We start from the raw sequence: 22,475 nt of genomic DNA, 5'->3' as shown, positions 1-22,475 counted from the left end.
GCTTGATTTATATGGCTGATATGTTTCTAAAAAGTTATGTGACTATAGCATTTTTGATAAATTAATTTTACATAGTGCAATGCTATTTTTTGGAATTCTATGGTGAAACATATGAAAAACAATATTTTTAACAAGGTCCATTTTGGGAGGGGGGCGGAGGGACGATTCTCTTGTATCGTTTTAGCTTGAAGTGGAATGCAATTAGGCTTATTATTTTCCAAAGTCATTGATGTAGTACTAGTAATTATTGACAGGATCTTTATGCTTTGCAAAATAGCCTCTCACTTTGTAGGAGTTAGTAATTTACTATACTTGTGAATGGCTTATAAAATACTAGAATTCACTCTGCTATGTGCGTGAATTAAGGGAACATGAAGAAATGATTATGGCGATGGGTTATGTGAGTTGAATTACAGGTAAAACTATATTACCTCCATTGTTAGTATCATCAAAACTCAGAAGGAAAAATACATGCGCTAATGAGAGGCAAAGTGATGTATGAACAGTTAAAATCCATAGGAATTTTGAGCACATTTTTTTAATTTGTAATTTTGGTCTCTTCTCGATACATTATTTGTAAGAGATTCTAATAAAGCAGAGCCTTTTGACTTATATACCAGCCACTCCAAATATAAAAGATGGGATTGGAGAAGGAGTAAAAATAGAATGATCATCTCTAGTGAAAGTAAGATCAACTTTGGGACTTATTTTAATGGACCCCCCGATTGAACAGATATTTAGCTTCCTGAATTTGTCTGTTACACAAGTGTGGCGGGGTTTTGGTAAGCCTGTTCATGTGCACAGTTTATGCAAGTTTTCAGAACTCCTGTTTCTTCATAAAGTAGGTTAATGTCATTTAATCCTAGGTTTTCTTTTTCCCCCCTGCCAAGCACTAAGTCAGTGTATACAAGCCAGTGATCATGATACCTGTCACAAAGCAGGTCTTTAGTATCTGTCTAGTACTTTCCCTTCCCCTGATGTAGGATATGAACATATGAAACAGATCTAGCCCTATTAGGCGTAGCAAGAATGCTGTAACACTAGATTTATTTACATAGCTGAGCTTTTGTTTGGCTTAATGTGGCTTCTATTAACTGCTGGAGAGAGAAACTGGTAGAGGGTAGAGAAACATGAAGTTCAGATGAATATCTGTTGAAGAGAAATAAAAATCATAAGCAAATGCTGGTGAAGGATGTAGAGCAGTAGGTAGCCTCATCTATTGCTGGTGAGAATACAAAATGGTACAGCTATTTTGGAGGACAGTTTGGCAGTTTCTTACAAAACGAAACATATTCTTCCCGTATGATCCAGCAATCACTGTCATTGATATTTACCCAAAAGACTTGGAAAGTATGTTCACACAAAAACCTGCACAGGAGTGTGTCTAACAGCTTTATTCATAATTACTAAGACTTGGAAGCAAGCAAGATGTCCTTTAGTAGGTGAAGATCCAGATAAACAAACTGTGGTGCTTCCAGACAATGGACTATTATTCAATACTAAAAAGAAATGAACTATTGTGCCACAAAGAGACATGGAAGAAAAAATGATAATGGAAGGACTCCACTATGGATCTCCAAAACTATTGGAGTCAGTTAAAAGATCAGGGATTGCCCCCAGGGTGTGTAGGGGAGATGAATAGGCAGAACACAGAGGATTTTTAGGACAGTGAAACTACTCGGTATGATATAATGATGGATATATGTTATCATGCATTTGTACAACCCCATAAAATGTACAACATTAAGGGTGAACTCTTTTTTTTTTTTTTTTAGTGTTTTTAATTTTTTTTTTTTTTTTGAGACAGAGAGAGAGAGAGAAAGAGAGAGAGGGAGAGAGAGAGAATGAGCAGGGGAGGGGCAGAGACAGAGAGGGGGACAGAGGATCCAAAGCAGGCTCTGTGCTGACAACTGAGAACCCTATGTGGAGCTCAAAATCACAAACCATAAGATCATGACCTGAGCACTCAGGCACCCCAAGAGTGAACTCTTAAGTAAACCGTCAACTTCGGATGATTCTAATGTGTCAATGTAAGTTCATTCTTGGAAAAAAAAACAAAAAAAAAAACAAACAAAAAAAACACCATTCTGGTGAATGTTGTTGATAAAGGCAAAGTATGTATGAGGGCAAAAGGTATATGGAAAACCCTTGGATCTTTTTCTCAATTTTGTTGTAATTCTAAAACTGCTGTACAGAATAAAGCCTATAAAATAAACAAACACACAGATAAAATTTAAAATCATAAGCACAGTACTTAAGACGTGATGTCAGTTAAGAAATTTTGAATTATAAAAAATTCCACTCACATTACTTTTCAGTAGCATCTTTGGATGTAACAGTTTATTTACTTTTTGAGCATGCTTAATATCTTTAAGAATCCAACCTCAGTTATAAATATTCTTCTGGTTCCTAAGCTAAAGAGTATCTGTGGCTTTGAAATCAGTATAATCTTCCTGAGCACTGATGTAGCTGAAATTATTACATGACACATTTGCTATATGCTTACCAGATTGATCTTAACTTAGTCAATTCCAGCTACGAGACTTGTTTGTTCTAATAACCATCTCCAGAGGCATTTTCATGGGTTCATAAACAGCCTTTTTCTTAAAAAGATCTTATGGAGTTCTGTAATGGCAACTGTTCTTTAAACAGTCTTCATTTTTGTTGACTTTAATGTTTAGGTGGGGAACGATAGTGTTAGATACGGAATGAAAAATGCATATTAAGGAGGAGAATGGATTAGTGGTTAAGTAACAGGCTCCTTGGTCCTATCTGCCTGCTTAAAGAGCTGTGGCTTCAGCATTATATCAAATATAAAGGTAGAAATGTCTTTGCACTGTGGCTTAGTGGGGCTTGTGTTTGATGATCTGTCCTTCCAGCTTTATTTTTTCTTTTATTGTTTTAAAATATGATTTATTGTCAAAGTGACTAACATACAGTGTATGCAGTGTGCTCTTGGTTTTGGGGGTAGATTCCTGTGATTCATTGCTTACATACAACACCCAGTGCTCATCCCAACAAGTGCCCCCTTCAATGCCCATCACCCATTTTCCTCTCTGCCCGACCCCTCCATCCACCCTCAGTTTGTTCTCTGTATTTAAGAGTCTCTTATCATTTGCCTCCCACCCTCTCTGTTTGTAACTGTTTTTTCCCCTTCCCTTCCCCCATGGTCTTCTGTTAAGTTTCTCAGGATCCACATATGAGTGAAAACATGTGGTATCTGTCTTTCTCTGATTGACTTATTTCCCTCAGCATAATACCCTCCAGTTCCATCCACGTTGCTGCAAATGGCATGATTTCATTCTTTCTCATTGCCAAGTAGTATTCCATTGTATATATACACCACATCTTCTTTATCCATTCATCAGTTGATTGTCCTTTGAGCTTTATATGTACGGACTTATTTTTCTGTAAACGATGGGTCTTTATCCACGAGTGGAGTATTCTGAACTATGTATAGACTGTATGCAGGGTAGGTGAGTTGTGAATCTTGGGTTGTAATGCTAAACATATCTCATAGTTGTGTATTAATTTGAGCAAGCTAATGATGTAATAAACAACTGCCGGAGCTCACTGGGTTATCACCATGAGGGTTTATTTCTTCCTCATAGTACAGTTCAGTGAAGATAGATGGGGGACCTGCTTGTGGCAATCATTCAGAGATCTATGTGGCTCTGGCATATTATAGTACTTTTTGACCCACTGGATCATTTCCACCCAATGCTAAGGGAGGGTGGGAGGGAAATGCAATCCAGCAGTGTTCTCTGGAGGAAGAGAACAAGTTTTAAGCATCTAGCCATTACATCTGTGTCCTGACTTTAGCTTCTAATCTGATTGACAAGCAAGCTGCATTTCTTTTGATGAGAGTTTTATTGTTAGAGTATAGGCCAAAGACTCTACCGTTCACTTGCTTCTCTTGTTGAGAACTCTGTGCATAGATTCCTGGAAGAACTGTTTTTCTCCTAGAAACACAACGAAATGTGTTGGGGTTGCCTCTGATAGCTAAAGCGTGTTGAGGACTATGAGTACACTGTATCTTCCATAAGGCCAGTTTGAACTATTCTTACCTCCTCTATATGGCTAACCGTTTCTTCAGAGGCATGTTTCATCAGAGGCACTAAAATTATGCAGACAGAGCTGGAAATGTTCTTTGAAGAGCATCCTATCATCTTCCTTATAATTTTGGTTTTTATTTAACACTTAGCTCTCAACACGGGGCCATGGCAATATCTCTGAGTTATAACTCACATCAGGCCTTCGAGGAGTTTGCAATGCTATTTTATTGCTGGCATACAAAATCAGCGAGGTTAACTGTACTGCTAGAGGTCACACAGTGAGTCAACGACTGAGCTATGATTAGCGTTGACAGCTGGTGAGCTTCTAGGCTGTTGCTAACTGAGCAACATTGACATTCATTCTGCTTTGACTTTGCATTTCATTTTCAACTATTTATTCATTTTGAGGCCTCTTTAAGAAACTTTTTAGGATATTGTGGAACTGAGGAAACTTTCTATAAATGCTTTGGGGAGAGTCCCTTCACTCCCTTTCCTTCTCCCCATCTTCTAGCTTAATGGTTAAATTATGTTTGTGTTAGGACAGCTTCCTCTAGGTAGAGTTTGGGCAGATTAAGAAGAAAATCGGCGATGTTGATTTTACTCGCTTCCCTTATTTTGCAATTTGTGGTTTTTCAACAAAGACATTCTTAGATCTAATTATATGCTTGTGAGTAGAAACTAGAAATGTTATAAAAAAGTGTATATTTGAAGAACTAATCCACAAGAGAAATGGAAAGTGTGCATCACAAATTTGACCCAGAACTATTTTGAACATCAAGGTAAAATGTAGCTGAGGGCCATCTGGGTTGTAAAGCTGAGAAATGATCATTTGTCTCATTGGGTCAGAGTTTTATTAACCTGAGAGGGATGGGGGAAGGATGAACCCCCTGTATCCACTTCCAGATGTATGTGTTGGGGAGGTTTTTAAGAAAAAGTGCTATTTCATGGAACCCTGGATGTCAACTTGACTGCCCAGTGCAGCTGGCCACGGGCTAGGCAGACTCCCTAAGACTTCTGATTTCACTGATGGTCATTGACGGCTCCCTGCTCTATGGTGCCCAAGAGGCTGGTGGATCAAGGGACCCAGATAAGCTACACGTACAAAGAGAGCCTAGCGCAGCTGAGGTCATGGAATATGGAGTCAAACTTGGGATCAAATTCTGATTCTCTCCGTTACCTGCACAAGGAATAACTAACCTCACTTTCCTTAGTGGTCAAAGGATGCCTCTGTTCTGTGGTAATTGTTAGACCTGTAGAAGCTAGCTCATTAGAGTGTGAGGACCAGTAGCAGCCGGGCAGACCCCAGGACTGGCTCTTCCCCCTCTGTCCAGCCTGAGCCCAGGCTTTCTCTCCAGATCCTCTGGTTCTTAGCACAGCTGTTAGAATTGAAGAGCAGTATCAAGTTGAGACAACTCCAAATACATTTTTTCTGAAATATTTATTTGAAAACCAGTAACACATATCCCCCCAAAACCTCAGATCATGTAATCAGTTATGATGTGAGTTTACCTGAAGTAGATTCAGACAGAGCCAAAGGGTTTTCCCGCTTTTTCAGCTGTAAAAAAGTTATACAGCTTGAGGTGCCTGGGTGGCTCAGTCAGTTAAGCGTCTGATTTGATTTTGGCTCAGGTCGTGATCTCACGGTTCCTGAGTTTGAGCCCCCTGTTGGGCTGTGTGCTGATAGTGCTGAGCCTACTAGGGATTCGGGCTCACTCTCTCTCTGCCCCTTCCCCACTTGCTCTCTCTCTCTCTCTCTCTCAAAATAAATAAAAATAAACTTAAGAAAAAGTTTTGCAATTTAATAGTTTGGATATATCATGAGCTGTTCAGAGAGCTTCTCTGTGATATCTCAAATGAATGGCAGCCACTTAAAGGCGGGGTAACACCTTGCAGGTGCACTACCACTCCCATCTCAGCCATCCCCAGAAGGAAGGACTTGTTTTTTCTTCTCTGGTCCCCAGTGGAGAGGACAGTCTACCCATTAGCAGCTGTTCCCACAGAGTAATCATGAGTCCCTCACTGAGTATGCTCACAGTGAGAAATGCTGCTCACTGTCACGTAAGTACAAGAAAAGACATCACTGTTCGCAGTCCCAAAGTGATTCAGGAGGTGAAGGCCATTAAAACATGTTAAGATTCCCCGTAAGGAGATGCAGGTTGTGTTTCCTTTCCAGGAAAATACAAATATTGTTGGTCTTTTTCAGTGACAACAAAAGGCCAGGCAGTTTCCCTTAACTCTAACAGTTCCGTTACCAAGATGTGATTGAGTCACACGATACGGGGGAGAGAGAGAGATAGTTGCCGTATAAAGTGATTTGCATGAAACCCTACTTTATACTCCAATTATTACTGCACGTGATTACAGGACAACCTGGTTGTTAATTGCGTGTGGTCTTTGAATATGCACTTCTTTCAGAAATAGACACTAATTATTAGATCTTGTTTTCGGTCTCACCTGAAGTTGCAAATGTCTAGGATTTTTTTTTTTTTTTTTAATTTGCAAGTCTAATGGTGCACAGACATAGTAAAACTGATCGCGTTTTGAATCCTGTTCTGTTCTGTGGGATATAAACTCTCAAAGATGATGAACTTAACTTTCAGTTCTCTGTTCACAGGTGCCAATCTCTTCACAAAAACTATGTGTTTGCTATCAAAATTCTGGAGGAATTTCATCTTTTTACAGTGTAGATGAAAATTTGCTTATAAATTTTAAAAAAGTCCACTTCCCCATAGATGATCATGATTAAATATCAGAAATAACAATATCAGAGTAATATTAAATATTTTCCCAGTTCCACTAGGATAAGAATTTTTTGTTTGGGAGCTGTGGTTAGAATTCTACTGGGCAAAAGGAAGTTTGTTTTGTATCTTGGACTCTCCTTTCTTCTGGATTCAGTGGCTGAATTAGGCATTCGATCTTGAATCAAATTATTGGCCTATCCTGTCTTTAGACCAGGGTCGGCAACCTTCTATGTGTACGGGGGCCAGACTGGTGAGATAAAAGCATGAAATCAGTGAGTGGGGGGCCCTGGACTAATAAGAACACACAATCCCTGCCTGAGGGCAGCAGCTGCTGTGCAGTTTTGGCAGCTTTATCTCAGAAATCCTCATTTATGTATAAAATACAGGAACTTTTAAATATGGGATGTGTAATACATGTTTTTAAGAAAGCAGTGTGCTGAGCAAAGAAATGCATTAGCATGACTTCTGGTTTTAGCACGTGCCATTCTCACTTCGTTTCCTGGCATTGTAATCCAACTAATGCCCATTAGCCATTCTTGACTTGATGTAGCTATGATTTCCAGAAAACCTCGGGTCTGGATTAGGCATGCCTCCTGTGGCTCTTGTAGCCTCTTCTCTACTTAAATCTGCCTGTTCAGCAATATTATGATTGCCTCTTTACCTTTTTGTTTGGCCTCCATTCTATAGAATCTCTGAAGACCTCTATTACATATTGACTGCATGAGTAAGTGGTGTGGCTGAGGTGTCCTGTGAGAGTTTTGGTCTCTCAGATAACTTAGGGCATGTTGCCATTCCGAGATTTCTCCCAGAATCTCTGAGTCAGTCTTTTAGTGGAGCTTATCCTCCAGATTCCTGCTCAAACAAATTGCCTTAGAAAGAGCTGGTCTGGGAAGATGTGGAGCACAAATACAGTAAAACCTTGGTTTTGTTCTGTAAACACACTTGTAATCCAAAGCACTTGTATATCAAAGTGAATTTCCCCATAAGAAATAATGGAAACTCAGATGATTCGTTGCACAACCCAAAAATATTCATATAAAAATGATTACAGTACTGGAATATAATACAAAATAATAAAATACAAAATATAAAGAAAAATGAACACAGTACCCTATACTTACCTTTGAAAACCTTCCTGGCTGGTGTGAGGGGGACGAGAGAGGAGGGTTATTGTGTAGGATGACTTTCATGTCACTAACGGTATTAATAAACTCTTGTCATATACTGTATTTAATGTAACTGGCAATAAGGTAGCCAAGGAAAGGGTCTATATCTGCAGGCAGCCTGACCTAGAATGAAGCAAAGCATTCCTAAGCTACTCGTGTATGGAAAAGCAAAGGACTGTCGCTAGGTGCTTTGAAGTGACAAAAAATATGCTAGTGACAGTTGTGGGCGCCTTCCAGCGTTCTGAAAAATCACTGATTTCTGCCAAGCATTGCACAGCCTGAGACCCAGACTCTGAGCATGGGAGACAATCACCCACAATCCCACAGAGGGGGAGAGAGAGAGAGAGAGAGGGAGGGAGAGAGAAAGAACCATTGGCTCAGTTGTGATCATGTGACATTCGGAGGCATGTGCTACTCGTATCGCAAGTTAAAATGTATTAGAAATGTTTGCTTATCAAGTTAAAAATGTATTAGAAATGTTTGCTTATCTTGTGGAACACTCTCAGAACAAGGTCTTTGCAGTCCAAGGTTTTACTGTACCTCTGTTCTTAAAGGGTGTCGTGACTTACACTGCTGTTTTATTCTGGCTGCTTTTCTCTTCTTTATTTCCCCTCAGTCAAGATATTCTAGAGAAGGTGGAGTGCAGATGTGTTTTTGAGACTCAACGCCATGTGAAGCCATATGAGTCTTTCTCTTGTCATAATTATGACAAGTAGGGCCTTAGGCTGTGTTTACTGCCTCTGAAATAAACTTGGTGCTTCACTTCTCAGTTGCAACACTTCCCAGCTTTTATGGGAAAAAAAAATCAACAAAAATAAAATGTTGCTTTAAATGTAGTGTCAGAAATTAAATAAATTCCCCTCAATAGTGCTGTATCTTTAACAAAAGTGTTTTTGGAAGAACTCTTCAGGAACACATCCACGAAAAAATCATACCATAAAACCAAAAACTTCCTGCATTTGGCAACTGGTGGTATCTCATCCTATTACAACTAATAAGTCTGTTTATTTTTTTTTCTCACATTGTATGCCGTCAGTGTGGTGTAGCAATATAAAACTTGGTCTGTGGGCACACTGCGGGGGCTGGTTCCCAGCCCTTCTGTATACGAGCTGTATTAATCCTGGGCCGATGACTTAACTTTTCTTTGTCTAGTTACTTCTTCTGTAAAATGGCCATCACAAGAGTACTTAACTCATAGGGTTAATAGAGGATTAAATGAGTAGAAAAAAGCAAAACGCTTATAATAGTGCCTGACACAAATACTATATACATACTCACTTTTTCTTTAATTGAAGAATAATTGACATATCGTATGATATCAGTTTCAGGTGTACAACATAGTGATTCAGTATTTATATACATTACAAAATGGTCACCACAGTAAGTCTAGTTATCATCCATCACCATACAAAGTTGTTACAAATTATCGACTATATTCCCTATGCTGTACGTTATATCCCTGTGTCTTATTTATTTGATAACTGGAAGATTGTACTTCTTAATCCCCTTCACCTCTTTTTGCCCATATCTCCTACACTGCTCCCCTCTGGCAACCATCAGTTTTTTCTCTGTATCTAGGAGTCTTTTTTCTGTTTTGTTTGTTCATTTGTTTTGTTTTTTAGATTCCACATGTAAGTGATGTCCTATAGTATTTGTCTTTGACTTATTTCTCTTACTATGATATTCTCAAGGCCCATCTGTTTTGTCATAAATGGCAAGATTTTGTCTTTTCTATGGCTGAGTAGTATATATATATATATATATATATGTAATCGAATGTATAATGTATGTAATGGAATATCATGTATATATTACATATATGAAGTATATGTAATGTAATATTACACATATTACATATGTATGTGTAATGAAATATATAACATATATGTAATATGATATTACATATATACACACACACATGCAATACATCTTCTTTATCCATTCAATTAATGTTTTCATTTTCTTCAGATGGATACCCAGAGGTGGAAATTGCTGTATCATGTGATATTCCTATTTTTAATTTTTTGAGGAATCTCTTTACTGTTTCCATAGTGGCTGCACTAATTTACATTCCCACCAGCAGTGTATGAGGGTTCCCTTCCCCCACATCCTTGCCAACAGTTGTTATTTCTTGTCTTTTTTTGATACTAGGCATTCTGACAGGTATCGTGATATCTCATTGTGGTTTTGATTTACATTTCCCTGATGGTTAGTGATGTTGAGCATCTTTTCATGTGTCTGTTGGCTATGTACATGTCTACTTACTTTTTTTGAAGGTCAAGTTTATTGAGATCTTGTTTGGGGCATAACTTACATTATGCAGTATAATTCACCCTTTATAATATACACTTCTAATAGTTTTGGCAAGCACATAGAATCATATAACCATGACATTTCTAGCCTCAAAACTTCTGTCATGCTCTTTGTAGTCGGTGTATCACTCCACCAGCCCCACACCCTGACAGTCACTGAACTATTTTCTGACCCTATCCTTTTGCTTTTACAGAAGGTCATGTAAATGGAATCATGTCAGCTGTAGACTTCTGAGTCTAACTTCTTTCAGTTACACAGGGATGGGAAGACTCTCCTGTAAAGGCCCAGGTAGTCAATGTTTCAGGTCTGCAGGCCACACTGTCTCTGTTTCAACTTCTCTACTTTGCTACTGTAGTCATGGACTATACACGAGTGATTGGGTGTGGCTGGGTTCCAGTAAAACTTTGTTCATTAAAACAGATGGCAGACGCGTTTGGGTGGAAAACCATGATCTGCCGACTCCTAACTAGCAGAATGCATCTGAGATTAATGTTGTCAGGTCTATCAGTAGTTTGTTCTTTTGACTGGCAGTTATTACTCATTGCATAGACATGATGCAATTTGTTTAGCCATTCACCAGTTGTGAATAAAGGCACTGTAAGCATTCGCTGCAGGTTTTTGTGCGAACACAGACTTTGATTTCTCTTGAGTAATTACCTAGGAGAGGATTGCTGGGTTGTATGGTAAGTGTGTGTTTACTTTTATGAGAAACTCAAGTTTCCCAAAATGGCTGTCTCATTTTCTATTTCCTGCAGCAATATAAGAGAGTTCCAATCATGTTGTACATTCACCTGCACTTGGTATTTTCCACTTTTTTCCTTTTTTTGGTTAAGTTCAACCTACTTTAAAAGACGGTGAAGAATCTTAGAAACTATAAGTTGCTTACATATAACCTAAATGAAATTGGAAGCTCTTGAAGGCTTTTGATGTCATGGAAATGACATTATTTGGGCTTTAAAATGACTACACCAGCTGCAGTATGGAGACTGACTTGGAAGGCTTGGTGAATATGTGAAGACCTGTGGGAGGATATCATATTAGTATAGAGGAAACGGAAGATACCTTGACTTGAAAAGTGGTAGTGAAGGGGCACCTGGGTGGCTCAGTTGGTTAATTGTCCTACTCTGACTCAGGTCATGATCTCACAATTCGTGAGTTCGAGCCCCACATCAGCTGTCTGCTGTCAAACCCTCTGTCTCCCTCTCTCTCTGACGCTGCCTGCTTGCTCTCTCTTTCTCTCTCTCCCTCTCACACACACACAAATAAATAAACATTAAAAAAAAAAAAAAGAGGGGTACCTGGGTGGCTCAGTCGGTTGAACGTCCAACTTCGGCTCAGGTCATGATCTCATGGTCTGTGAGTTCGAGCCCCGCGTCGGGCTCTGTGCTGACAGCTCAGAGCCTGGAGCCTGTTTCAGATTCTGTGTCTCCCTCTCTCTCTGACCCTCCCCTGCTCATGCTCTGTCTCTGTGTCAAAAATAAATAAAAACATTAAAAAAAACTTAAACAAAATAAAAAGAAGAAGAAAAGTGGAAGTGAAGATGAAGTGACTGGGCCTGAGAATTTTTTTAGGAGGCGAAAGTGACAGTACTCAGTGATTGATCAAAAACGGGACTGAAGAGAGTGGCACAAACAACTAGATGCAAAATAGTTCCTTCTGATGAACACTGACAGGAAAGAGGGTTTGGGGAGATAAAATCATCAGTTCAAACTTGAGATATATGTGAGGCATCCAAATGGAGGTACTGAATAGGTAGTTTGATATCTGGGTTCTGGGATAGGGGAGTATAATTGGAAGTCATATGACTGTATGGAGGCAGAAGAAATTCTCTAGAGATTCTCTAGAGAAAGGCCTAAGGGGAATGTCAGTATTTAATGTTAGGGAGTACAGGGACCTCCAGAGGAAACTAGGAGAGAGTGGTTGAGAGAGGCTGGAGAGAGAGCTCAGTTCAGTTCGTTGTCTCCCAGTGAACAGAAAATTGTGTGCCGAGGTGACAGCTAACACGAGGGATAAAATGTGCTCACTGGATTTCACAGCAAAGTGGACATGAGTCAGTCTTTGGTGGTGGTGGTATGTGTGTGAAAATGCAGATTAGAATGAATTGAGGAGTTGGCTGAGAGAGTAGGAGGTGAGGCAGTAGAAAAAGCAAGGGTATACGGGTCTTTCCAGAATTTTTAAGGTGGTAAAAGCATATGTAAGAAATTTTTTTTTTTTTTTTTTAACTTTTAAGGTGAGGCAGGATAGAGCCTACTGGGGGGAAGGATGAGACAAGGGACAAAATGGAGCAACAGTGCAGTTCGAGGAGCGCAAAGGCCACAAAACAGGTGGAGTGCCCATCAGAGCTGGCTTGCTTGCTGAGGAAATTCAGTTGAGTTTAATATTCATAGTTATGACTTGTTGGCAGAGTAAACAGGGGGCTTTTAGTATTACCAAGTTCTAATGACTTATATCATGATATAGTCCTTAAATTTATTTCTCGAGTATTTCTATAAAACTTACCAAGCAGAAAATGTCAGGAATTTTGTTGTTGTTGTTGTTGATGTTTTTGATGTGTGAAAGTGCTCTGGCAGTTTACTTACTTGTCAGTTTTATGTCCATGTCCTACCCATCTGCCATGGCCCAGTTGAATCCTCAAATGAAAGACCCTCCCTCCCTCATCAGGATGGTTATGGCCTGGTGCTTCTTTGCTTTACTTTGGCATTTGTTCTTTCTACATACTTTTATATATGTATATCGTGCGCATATATATGTGTGTGTGTGTATATATATATATATATGTTTCTTCTCTTTCTTCCTTTTTCTTGCTCTTCTCTTGTTCTTGTCTTTCCTCCTCCTTCTTTGATGATAGAAGGCAAAGCCCATGACAGAAAGATATCGTGTTCCCCACAGAACCATAGCAGTTACATTTCTTTAGTTACCTTAAATGTATGGAAATGTGACATGGGGAAATGGCTATTAGTAGATAATAGGAGGAGTTATATAAAGGAGAGTAAGATTTTTGCGACTTGCATCTGAATTATGGCCTGAAAATTATGACACCTGGTTATAATCTTTTGTTTTCATGATACTTAGCAAAATATGTTTTGAAAGCTCCCTTTTATATGCCATTAAAGGATTAAATTATTTAATGACAGTAATAACAACAACCTTATGGTGGTACTTTATAGTTTACCAACTACGCTCATATCATTAATCCATTCAGACTGAGGACAACTCAGAGATACAGAGCTAGAGACATCACAGGAGTTTTATCCCATTCTACAAATGAAGAAACCAAGGCCCAGAGAGATAATGTGTCGAAAGTCACATACTGGTACACAAGAGTGCTGAGACCTGAGCTAGGGCCCTCTGACCCAGGTTTCTTTCAATGTACCCTGTGGCTTCTAGATTTATTTTTGTAGAAATCCAATCAGCCCGACAATAACTAAATTCAAGTTTAAGCCCAACAATAACTAAATTCAAGTTTAAGAAACAGCTTGGTTTATTTTATTTAAATGAATAAAAAAAATCGTCTATCAGAACAATACCTTGGGTGGAATTAGGATCACCTTCTCTTGAACAAGCTCGGGCCTTGTGGTTCCGAGCTTCGTATGTGGTCCCGTCAGCAGAATCGGGAAGACATTGCCAGCATCACACTGATGCTGTGATTTAGAGGAAGGAAAAATACAAATCACATACCTGTGGATAAGTAACTGTTACAGCAGCACTGGCCAGCACTATTCATTATAGTGATCAAACCTAATATTCACATTTTACTTATCTATTTTTCTAGGCTTTTCACTGTAACTTCTGGTAGCTACTTTTTTTTTTTTAAGACCATCATTTTTTATTAAGGATAACAACGTTCATTCTAACGAAAGAAAAACTAGAAAAAGGGAAGGTCATTATCTTTCGCGGGGAGGTTAGAGCTGACACTAATTATTTTATTGTTAAAGCTTTCAAAAATTGAAATAGTGTATATTAAATATATAGAATCTATAATTTTATATTAAAACATTTTAAGGGGAAACCTCTGACTAAAATCCTTAAAAAATATTATTTCCATTGGCCATAGCTGATTATTTAAAAATTTTTTTTAACACTTACTCATTTTTAAGAGACAGAGAGAGACAGAGCATAAGTCGGGGAGGAGCAGAGAGAGAGGGAGACACAGAATCTGAAGCAGGCTCCAGGCTCTGAGCTGTCAGCACAGGGACCGATGCGGGATTGAACTCATGGACTGCAAGATCATGACCTGTGCCGAAGTCGGATGCTTAACCGACTGAGTCAGCCAGGCACCCCAGCCATAACTGATTATTTAAACATGACAACAACTTCTATTAAACAGAAGTTTAATTAAAACTGTTAATTAAAAACAGTTTGTTTTTAATTATAGTGACCTAAACTCATAGACGTCCAAGCTCTAGAATTTATTTTTGTCAGAGGAATCAAGGAATAAAGAACATATACTTTTAAGAAATTGCAGAAGGGCATAAAGTGCTTTTTTCCTCCTCCTTTCAACACTTTTAAATGTTATCTGAATGAATTATTGCTACGGGATAAAACATTTCCTTATGTTCTCCTATAAATTATCTTAGACTAGGTATTTGGGAATTGTTGTACAGTGTGGGGAATAGTTGAACTTGGCTAGTTATAAAACCAAAACAAGCAGTTGAGATATTGAGTCTGGAATCAGGTGTTCCATGCCGGGGACTTATTTAAAAAAATACCACCTCGGGGCGCCTGGGTGGCTCAGTCGGTTAAGCATCCGACTTCCGCTCGGGTCATGATCTCACGGTTCGTGGGTTCGAGCCCCACATCTGGCTCTGTGCTGACAGCTCAGAGCCTGGAGCCTGCTTCGGATTCTGTAATTCCCCCTCTCTCTGCCCCTCCTCCGCTTGCACTCTGTCTCTCTCTGTCTCTCAAAAATGAATAAAAGTTGAAAAAATTAAAAAAAAAATACCGCCTGGATTTTAAGGACTTTTCTATAAGGCAGTTGGTCCTGTAACTGCACGTGGACTGTGGACTATGGTCTTGCTTTGGTGTTGCTTGTCTCCATTACAAATCTCTTCTTTTAGTATACCGTGGGGTGTATTACATTGGCTTTGCACATGAAAAACTGACAGTGGGCTGTGGACTTTTACACCAGGTGAACCTGGCCTACGTGCAAGCAGCAGAGTGCGTTTCAGAACCTGTTAACAGGGAGCCTCCCTCCCGAGAAGCTCAGCTACTGAGTTTGCAGAACACGGCGGAATTTGATATCCTCGTCATCGGAGGTGGAGCAACGGGATGTGGCTGTGCCCTGGATGCTGTCACCAGAGGTGAGTCCCAGCGCGGATGGGCATGTAACAGGTAAAGGTTTCGTCTGCCTCCACTCTCGCCCCCCCTACAGGCAAGCCTGCGGCACGCGGTGCATGCCAGTAAAGTCCCTTTTCTGCTGTACTTCCTGATTTTCCATCCTTTGTGAGGCACCTTCGTATTTTTTGAATATAGGCACTTGCACAATTTGAAAATTAAACATAGCTTGTGTTTTACACGTAAATGAATTTCTTTAAAAAGGAGACTTTAGGTTCCTTTGAATTCATTAATTTGATGTTCTGGCTGTTTCTTTCTAATCACGTAAAGTAAATACATTTTAATGAAATAAAAATATTTGTATATCATCCGAAATCACATGTATGTCAGTGAAGGGTAGAAAAGGTTTAGTAAAATGAGTTAATCTATTAAAATAATTCTTCTTATTCTTGTATCTCTTAAAAGTGTTTTTTCCAGTGAAATATGGACTTCGGTTTGGGAGACTCGAGTTTATGTGACTTTATGATGGAAAAGACTTGCTAACCTGTAGTTCTCTTAGGTATCTTATTAGTCAGCATTAGGAAAGACATGATGAAATGTTCTTTTAAAATGGAAGCATGGGGTGCCTGGGTGGCTCATTCATTGGTTAAGCATCTGACTCTTGATTTCGGCTCAGGTCATGATCTCACGGTTGGTGAGATCGAGCCCCGTGTCAGGCCCTGCACTGAGAGCATGGAGCCCGCTTGGGATTCTCCCCCTCTCTCTGCCCCTCCCCTGCTAGTGTGCATGCACAGGCTCTCTCTCTCAAACTAAATAAAGAAACTTAAAAAAAAAAAAATGGAAACATGACATATACAGAGTGAAATTTTAGTATGGAACACCAATGCTGTTCCATATGATATATTTAATAAAATAATTTGATTTTTGCCTGTGGGTATTATTAGTGTGGAGTTTTGGGTCACGGAAATCTGAGCACATATCCTGGCTCAGCAGCTTTATCAGATGTATTTATAGATGTGACTACATGCATGCATTTACTTGGGCAAATTCCTTCATTTCTGGAGGGTTCCTTGTCTTCCAAATAAGGAAAAAATACCTTCTTTGAATGATTGTTGGGAGCATTAAATGTGTAATCATGAAGATGACTTAAAATAGTGCTTGTCACACAAAATAGAAGCTCAATAAATTATAGGTAGTATTTATAGCTGCCATCATCATCATCATCATCATTACTTTAAGCAGGCTCCACATCCAACGTGGGGATTGAATTCATGACCTGAGATTAAGAGTTGCATGCTGTACCCACCGAGCCATCCAGGCACCCCTATAGCTGCCCTTATTAACATGGAGGCAAAAGACTTTTAGAACCATTCCTCCTGGAGAAATTCTTTGTGGTATCCTTAGATGTATCCAATTGGGCTGGGCACTGCTGCAAGGAATTTTGAGTCTGGATTATTTTAGTTACTGTGTAAGGCTCAATATTTATTGCAGTTTTGTACTCGATGGTAATAATTTATTACATGGAATAATTCTTCTCAGCTTAAGTTACTGCCATAGCCATTTTAGACTTAGTTACCTTTCATACCTGGTGGAATTTACTCTTACGTGTATGGTATTCATTGTACTTAATGGCTGAAGAATTCATCCCAAAAATAGTCTAGTTAATTATTCTTTAGGTTTCAAGTTTTTTGTTTGTTGTTGTTTTATTTTGTGTTTCTATTTAAAGTAAAACCGTTTGAGTCAAATACTGACCAAGCTCTGAGAATAAAAAGATTCATACGCCGTGGTTTTGTCCTCCAGGAGCATATGATTTGTTAGTATTTGCTGAACAGTTAACATTTTCTCTTTGGGCAGGGAAGGATATTCGGTAGTGATCTGGACATGAACTGGTGCATTAGCAGATGATGTGGGTAATGGTGATGATGGTGATGATGGTGAGGAGGATGATTTTGAGAAGAGAAGGATCCCTAGAGCCTGAATGTTGACCAGATTTTAAATTTTTGTAGTTAGTAGCAGCTAAGAATTACTGTCTTTAAAAACAATTGAATATCTTATTATATGTATATGAAATTTCGTAGCTGTGGAATATTCCTTATAAAAGAGGTGGAGAAACCTTAGTTTGTATTTCTTTTATTATGCTGGTAGCCGTTGGGGGGTAGGATTTATAATTAAACTGTATAGACATACTGAAGTTAATCTGTATTTATCCTTTTACTACAATTCCTGATCATATCAGTAGCCCTCTGAAGTGTGAAATAATCATGGGCATTTGGTTAATGAATTGTGCATTGTTGCTGTTCATTCATGGAATTTGCTCTTTTATTATATTTGATGCTTCACTTAACAACAAATTTTGCTTTCTCTGCATTTGATATGTTTTTACCAAATTATTCCTGATTGTATCCATTAATCTTTAGTCACATTTGACAAAAATAAATTACTGTGATCTTTTAAAGTTACCAGTAATAATTAGATTTTTCAGGACATCAAAGTTTTGGGGAACCACTGGATGTTAAAGGGCTTGTATAGAAATGTTTGCACAAGCTTTTTGATAAAATACTGTGCCCAAATGCAATTTTGGTAATGGATAAAAGACTATAGAAGGCAGAGAAGAAGTCATGAAGTCTTCCTAATGAACATTTATTTGCATTCTTACCCTCTGCATTTTCTGGGGAATCGATTTTCAGTTGTTGCATTTGGGAATATGATTTTATAAACATAATATGCACAGTTCTTGTCACGTTCTGCTGTCAGTCTCTAGGAGCAATAGAAATCGCTTCTCTGTTTAACACCGTGTCTAGTATCTGGGCAGGTGAAGGCCCTCTGCCCCCAGAGAGAGCTGGAACCAGAAGAATCTGATAAATAGAATCACTCCTTCGGGTTTTTCAAGATTTTTTTTTTCCCCCAGTTATTTTTGTTCTTTTATGTGACTTTACCTACATGTATCAGGGATCACCTAGTACATTTCTGGTTTAAAATCGAATTTATAAAGTTAGCCTTTATGGCTTTTAATTAAAATTCCAGAGAAGGCTGCCTCTTGCTGGAGGGAAACATTAATTGTAGTTCTCTTTTTCAGAACTGTGTATTTACTTTTAGTTTACGAATGGTATCTGGCTGGTAGTTCCTGAATTCTCACTACGGTTCTTGCACGTCTAGCGCAGGATAGCCCTGTGATTAAGGACACAGGTTATGCAATTAGAATGAAGTGGGATCAAGTTCTTGGCTTCATCACTTGCTAGCTTTGTGAGCTTTGACAAGTGTCTCAACCTTATAGAGAGCCGCAAGGTTCTCAGACATTAACGAAAGACACCAGTAACACTTTTCCGTACAAGTGAAGGTTTGTGAAAGGGAGGAAGTGTGTGCATTGTAGAGAAAGTACAGAAGAGGCAGGGCCTGGGAAGACAGTGCATTCTGGGAATTACACGTTGGCCACCCTCACCCCTTTCTGCTTCTACCCCCTTCTACTGCCATGAGGGAAGAGGAAATCCTATTTTAGGACAGTAGATTTGTGACCTATGGAAGTTTGCTGTTTCCTGAACACTCCTGGTTGGACCAGATTGCACATTCCTACTAAAATTTGTTGGTAATTTAGTGTAATTTTAATTAATGTACTGATTTTCTTTGACAGGAGTTGGGGGCGGGACTTGAAAAACTGGGCTAAAGTTTGTCTGGAAAAATAAGCCTATGAGATTCACCAGATTAATTCTGAAAAAAGAATAATGATAAAGGATTAGATAGAGACCTATCAGATATTAAAGTGTATTATAAAGCTACTTTAATTAAAATAGTTTGCCAAAGGGCTAGAGATATAAGTGGAACCAAGCGCCTAGAAATAGATCTAAATACATAAAATTTAGAATATGATAAGGGCAGAATTTCAAATCTGTCATTATTGGTTATTTAATAAGTGGTGTGAGAGTATCTACTTCCCCTGATTTTTATACATATTTAAATATATATATGTATTTATGTATATACATGCATACATATATATGCACACATATACATATATGTATATATATGTATTTTATTTGTCATATTCCATGTGGGCCAAGGATTTAACAATAAAATGCCATAAAACTATTAGAAGAAAGTATATGTAAATATTTCAAAAACTGGCATAAGAAAGGTATTTTTAAGCAGGACACCAAAAATGCCATTTTCCTTTTGGAAAATCTTGCTAAATCTGATTTCATAAAAATTAAAATTTATCTATGGCAAAAATCTAAAGAACACATATGAGTTTGGGAAAATATAACCTATGAGACAGAGTTTGTTTCATATTGTGTTGAACTTTTCCATATCCTTTTGCTCTAGGTATGCCTATAATAAACAGCATGTATCTGGATTCTTTTAGTTTTTTTTTTTTTTTTAAGGTTTATTTACATAATCTCTACACCCAAAATGGGACTCTAACTCACAACCCCAAGATCAGGAGTCACATGCTTTTCTGAATGAGCCAGCCAGGCACACCTGGATTTTTTTTTTTTTTTTTTTTTTAATGCTTAATAGGTAGAATCTACCTTTATTTTTTATTAAGTTTTTAATTTTAATTCCTGTTGGAATCTATCTTCAACCAGGTGAATTTAGTCCATTGAAAGAGGCTATCTATTTAAGCATAGAGAAAAAAGTGGAATTTGATTCAGTTCCATTTACTGGGATACCATGTGCATTTATTTTGTATTTTTTACTTACATTTTAACTTTGCTTCTTTTCCTCCCTTCCTTCCCTTCATATTAAATCATTTTGGTATCACTGTGTGTTTCTGCACCTTAAACTGTATACATAAAGTTGTTTCTACCCTCGAGTCCCATCAGAGAGACTTTTCCCAGGGCCCTGTTGAGGCTCCTGCTCTGTGCTGATGCTGGACGCCCTGCAGACCAACTGCTGAGCCAGCTGGGGGTGCTTTGGCTTGGGTGATGCTCTCTGCCTCTGACTTCCTGCCTCCCAGATAACTCCCTGCAGGTAGTCCACAGCCCTGGGCAGTGGTCACCGAAGCCTCTCCACCGCTCTTCATAATGGATCAAGCCCTTCTTCAGTTCTCAGCATTCAGCTGGTTCCTCTGGCTTCCTTACCTCTCCCTGCAAGGGAGACCTGTATTCCTCTTGCCCCTCAGGAACTGAAATCTGGGTGGCCTTTTCCTGTTTGTAGACCCAGAGCCCAGCAAGGCAGGGGCTTTTGGCCTAACTACTCTGCTCTGAGTTTCTGTTATGTTTCTGATCCATAGTGTGTTTATTTTTGAGTCAACCACATTCTTTAAAAATATATAGAGAGAAATTATTTTTGCTGTATTTAGAGAAGAGGAGGAGTTCAAAGCTGAACTCATAATGCCATATTGATTAAAATTTTACTTACAGCAATTTATAACAACAAAAACCTGAGGTCTGGTTTAATAAATTGGGTACATTCAGTTATCCAAGAAGTTTATAAGTATTTACAGAGAAGATGGCTAATATGTATCATAAATTGGAAAACAAGTTGTGAAGAATGAGTTTGTTAATTGTATTTGTGTTTAAAGCAAAAAGATACATAGCTTGTATACTTTCATAAGCATAGAAGGTTTCTGGTAGTATGGATGGGACATGTTTATAGTTAACACTGGTTACATCTGGATTGTGTAACTAGGAAGCCATTGGTATATTAGTTTCTCTTTTCATCCCTCTAAATTGTTTGGATATACCTCCTCTCTCTCTCTTTTTTTTTAAAACTTTTTTTTAATGTTTATTTATTTTTGAGAGAGAGAGAGAGAGAGACAGAGCATGAGTCGGGGAGGGGCAGAGAGAGAGAGGGAGACACAGAATCCGAAGCAGGCTCCAGGCTCTGAGCTGTCAGCACAGAGCCCGACGCGGGGCTTGAACTCACGGACCGTGAGATCATGACCTGAGCCGAAGTCGGACGCTCAACCGACTGAGCCACCCATGCGCCCCTATACCTCCTCTTTTTGAACATTGGCGGTTTTTATAATAAAAAAGTAAAAAGAAGAAGCAACCAGGCAACTCGCATATTCCCTCATAACTGTATTATTCTGTTTAATGTTATGGCTGAATGCATTTTTGTGACTCTACAATCTGTGTGTACTTAAGGAACACACATGTTATCCCCATTAATAGTTTATGTTTCCTGATGTAAAAATAGCAATAGGTATTAAATAATCAATCCAGTATTCTATAATTCTGTAAAATGCTAACGTTCATTGTTGGAAAAAAACTAGGCCAAAAGCATAGTATTCAGACTATAAGGATTAAGAAGTCAGGATTACTTTGTAGCTGTAGAGGGGAGTGTTATTTATTTATTTATTTATTTTTGGAAATTGATCCTTCATATGAAATGTTCAGCCTTTGGGATAGTCCTTTGTCTTATTAGTGGCATTGGCTTTCTGAAGTCCAGAGGTAAATGCCCAAAGCTTTTCTAAAGAAAGAGAAACTTTCCTTTCCTTAAATGACATCATTTTATCCTTCATGGGGCATGTGGCTTTAATACATATGCTCTGGTACTAATGTACAGATGTCTAAATTTTTTGACTGGTGTGTTGTGTTGGTGCTTCTGCTATGCATTTCACAGGGATTAATCTCTCCTTTCTATTTAAAAATATCTAAATAATGCCATATCTGAAAATTTATTCTAATGAAATAATTAAAAATGCAGAGTTTAAATGAAAATATGTCGCAGTACTATCTGTGATAATGTAGGTATAAAATAACCCAAATGTTCAAAAATAGGGAATTGGATATAAATCATTGTAAATATTTAATGCAATACTATTCATACATTAAAAATGAAATGATAGAAAAATACATATTGACATGAAGAGATGTTTACAATAAATAACATTGAATGAAAAAAATGGAATATGTCCTATTTTTGTAAAAATGTACATATGTGATTATAGACATGCATAGAAAATGTGAGCGTTTAAATGTTCACAA

General features: G+C 38.3%; 1 protein-coding gene across 3 annotated transcripts in view; it reads left to right on the top strand.

The window, feature by feature from the left end:
* The window catches only part of GPD2 (glycerol-3-phosphate dehydrogenase 2), a 140,665-nt gene that overhangs the window by 41,229 nt on the left and 76,961 nt on the right, over nt 1–22,475 (top strand). For all 3 annotated transcript variants that reach the window (XM_047082915.1, XM_047082916.1, XM_047082917.1), the window contains exon 3: nt 15,404–15,575. In XM_047082915.1, coding sequence (XP_046938871.1) covers nt 15,404–15,575 — 172 coding nt within the window. The remainder of the gene's footprint in view (nt 1–15,403; nt 15,576–22,475) is intronic.

This window comes from Lynx rufus, unplaced genomic scaffold, assembly GCF_022079265.1.
Source record: "Lynx rufus isolate CCGP_SWC_20201006 ecotype Redwood Valley unplaced genomic scaffold, mLynRuf1.p SCAF_2, whole genome shotgun sequence".
Lineage (NCBI taxonomy): Eukaryota > Metazoa > Chordata > Mammalia > Carnivora > Felidae > Lynx > Lynx rufus.
This window is presented reverse-complemented; position numbering and strand designations above follow the sequence as displayed.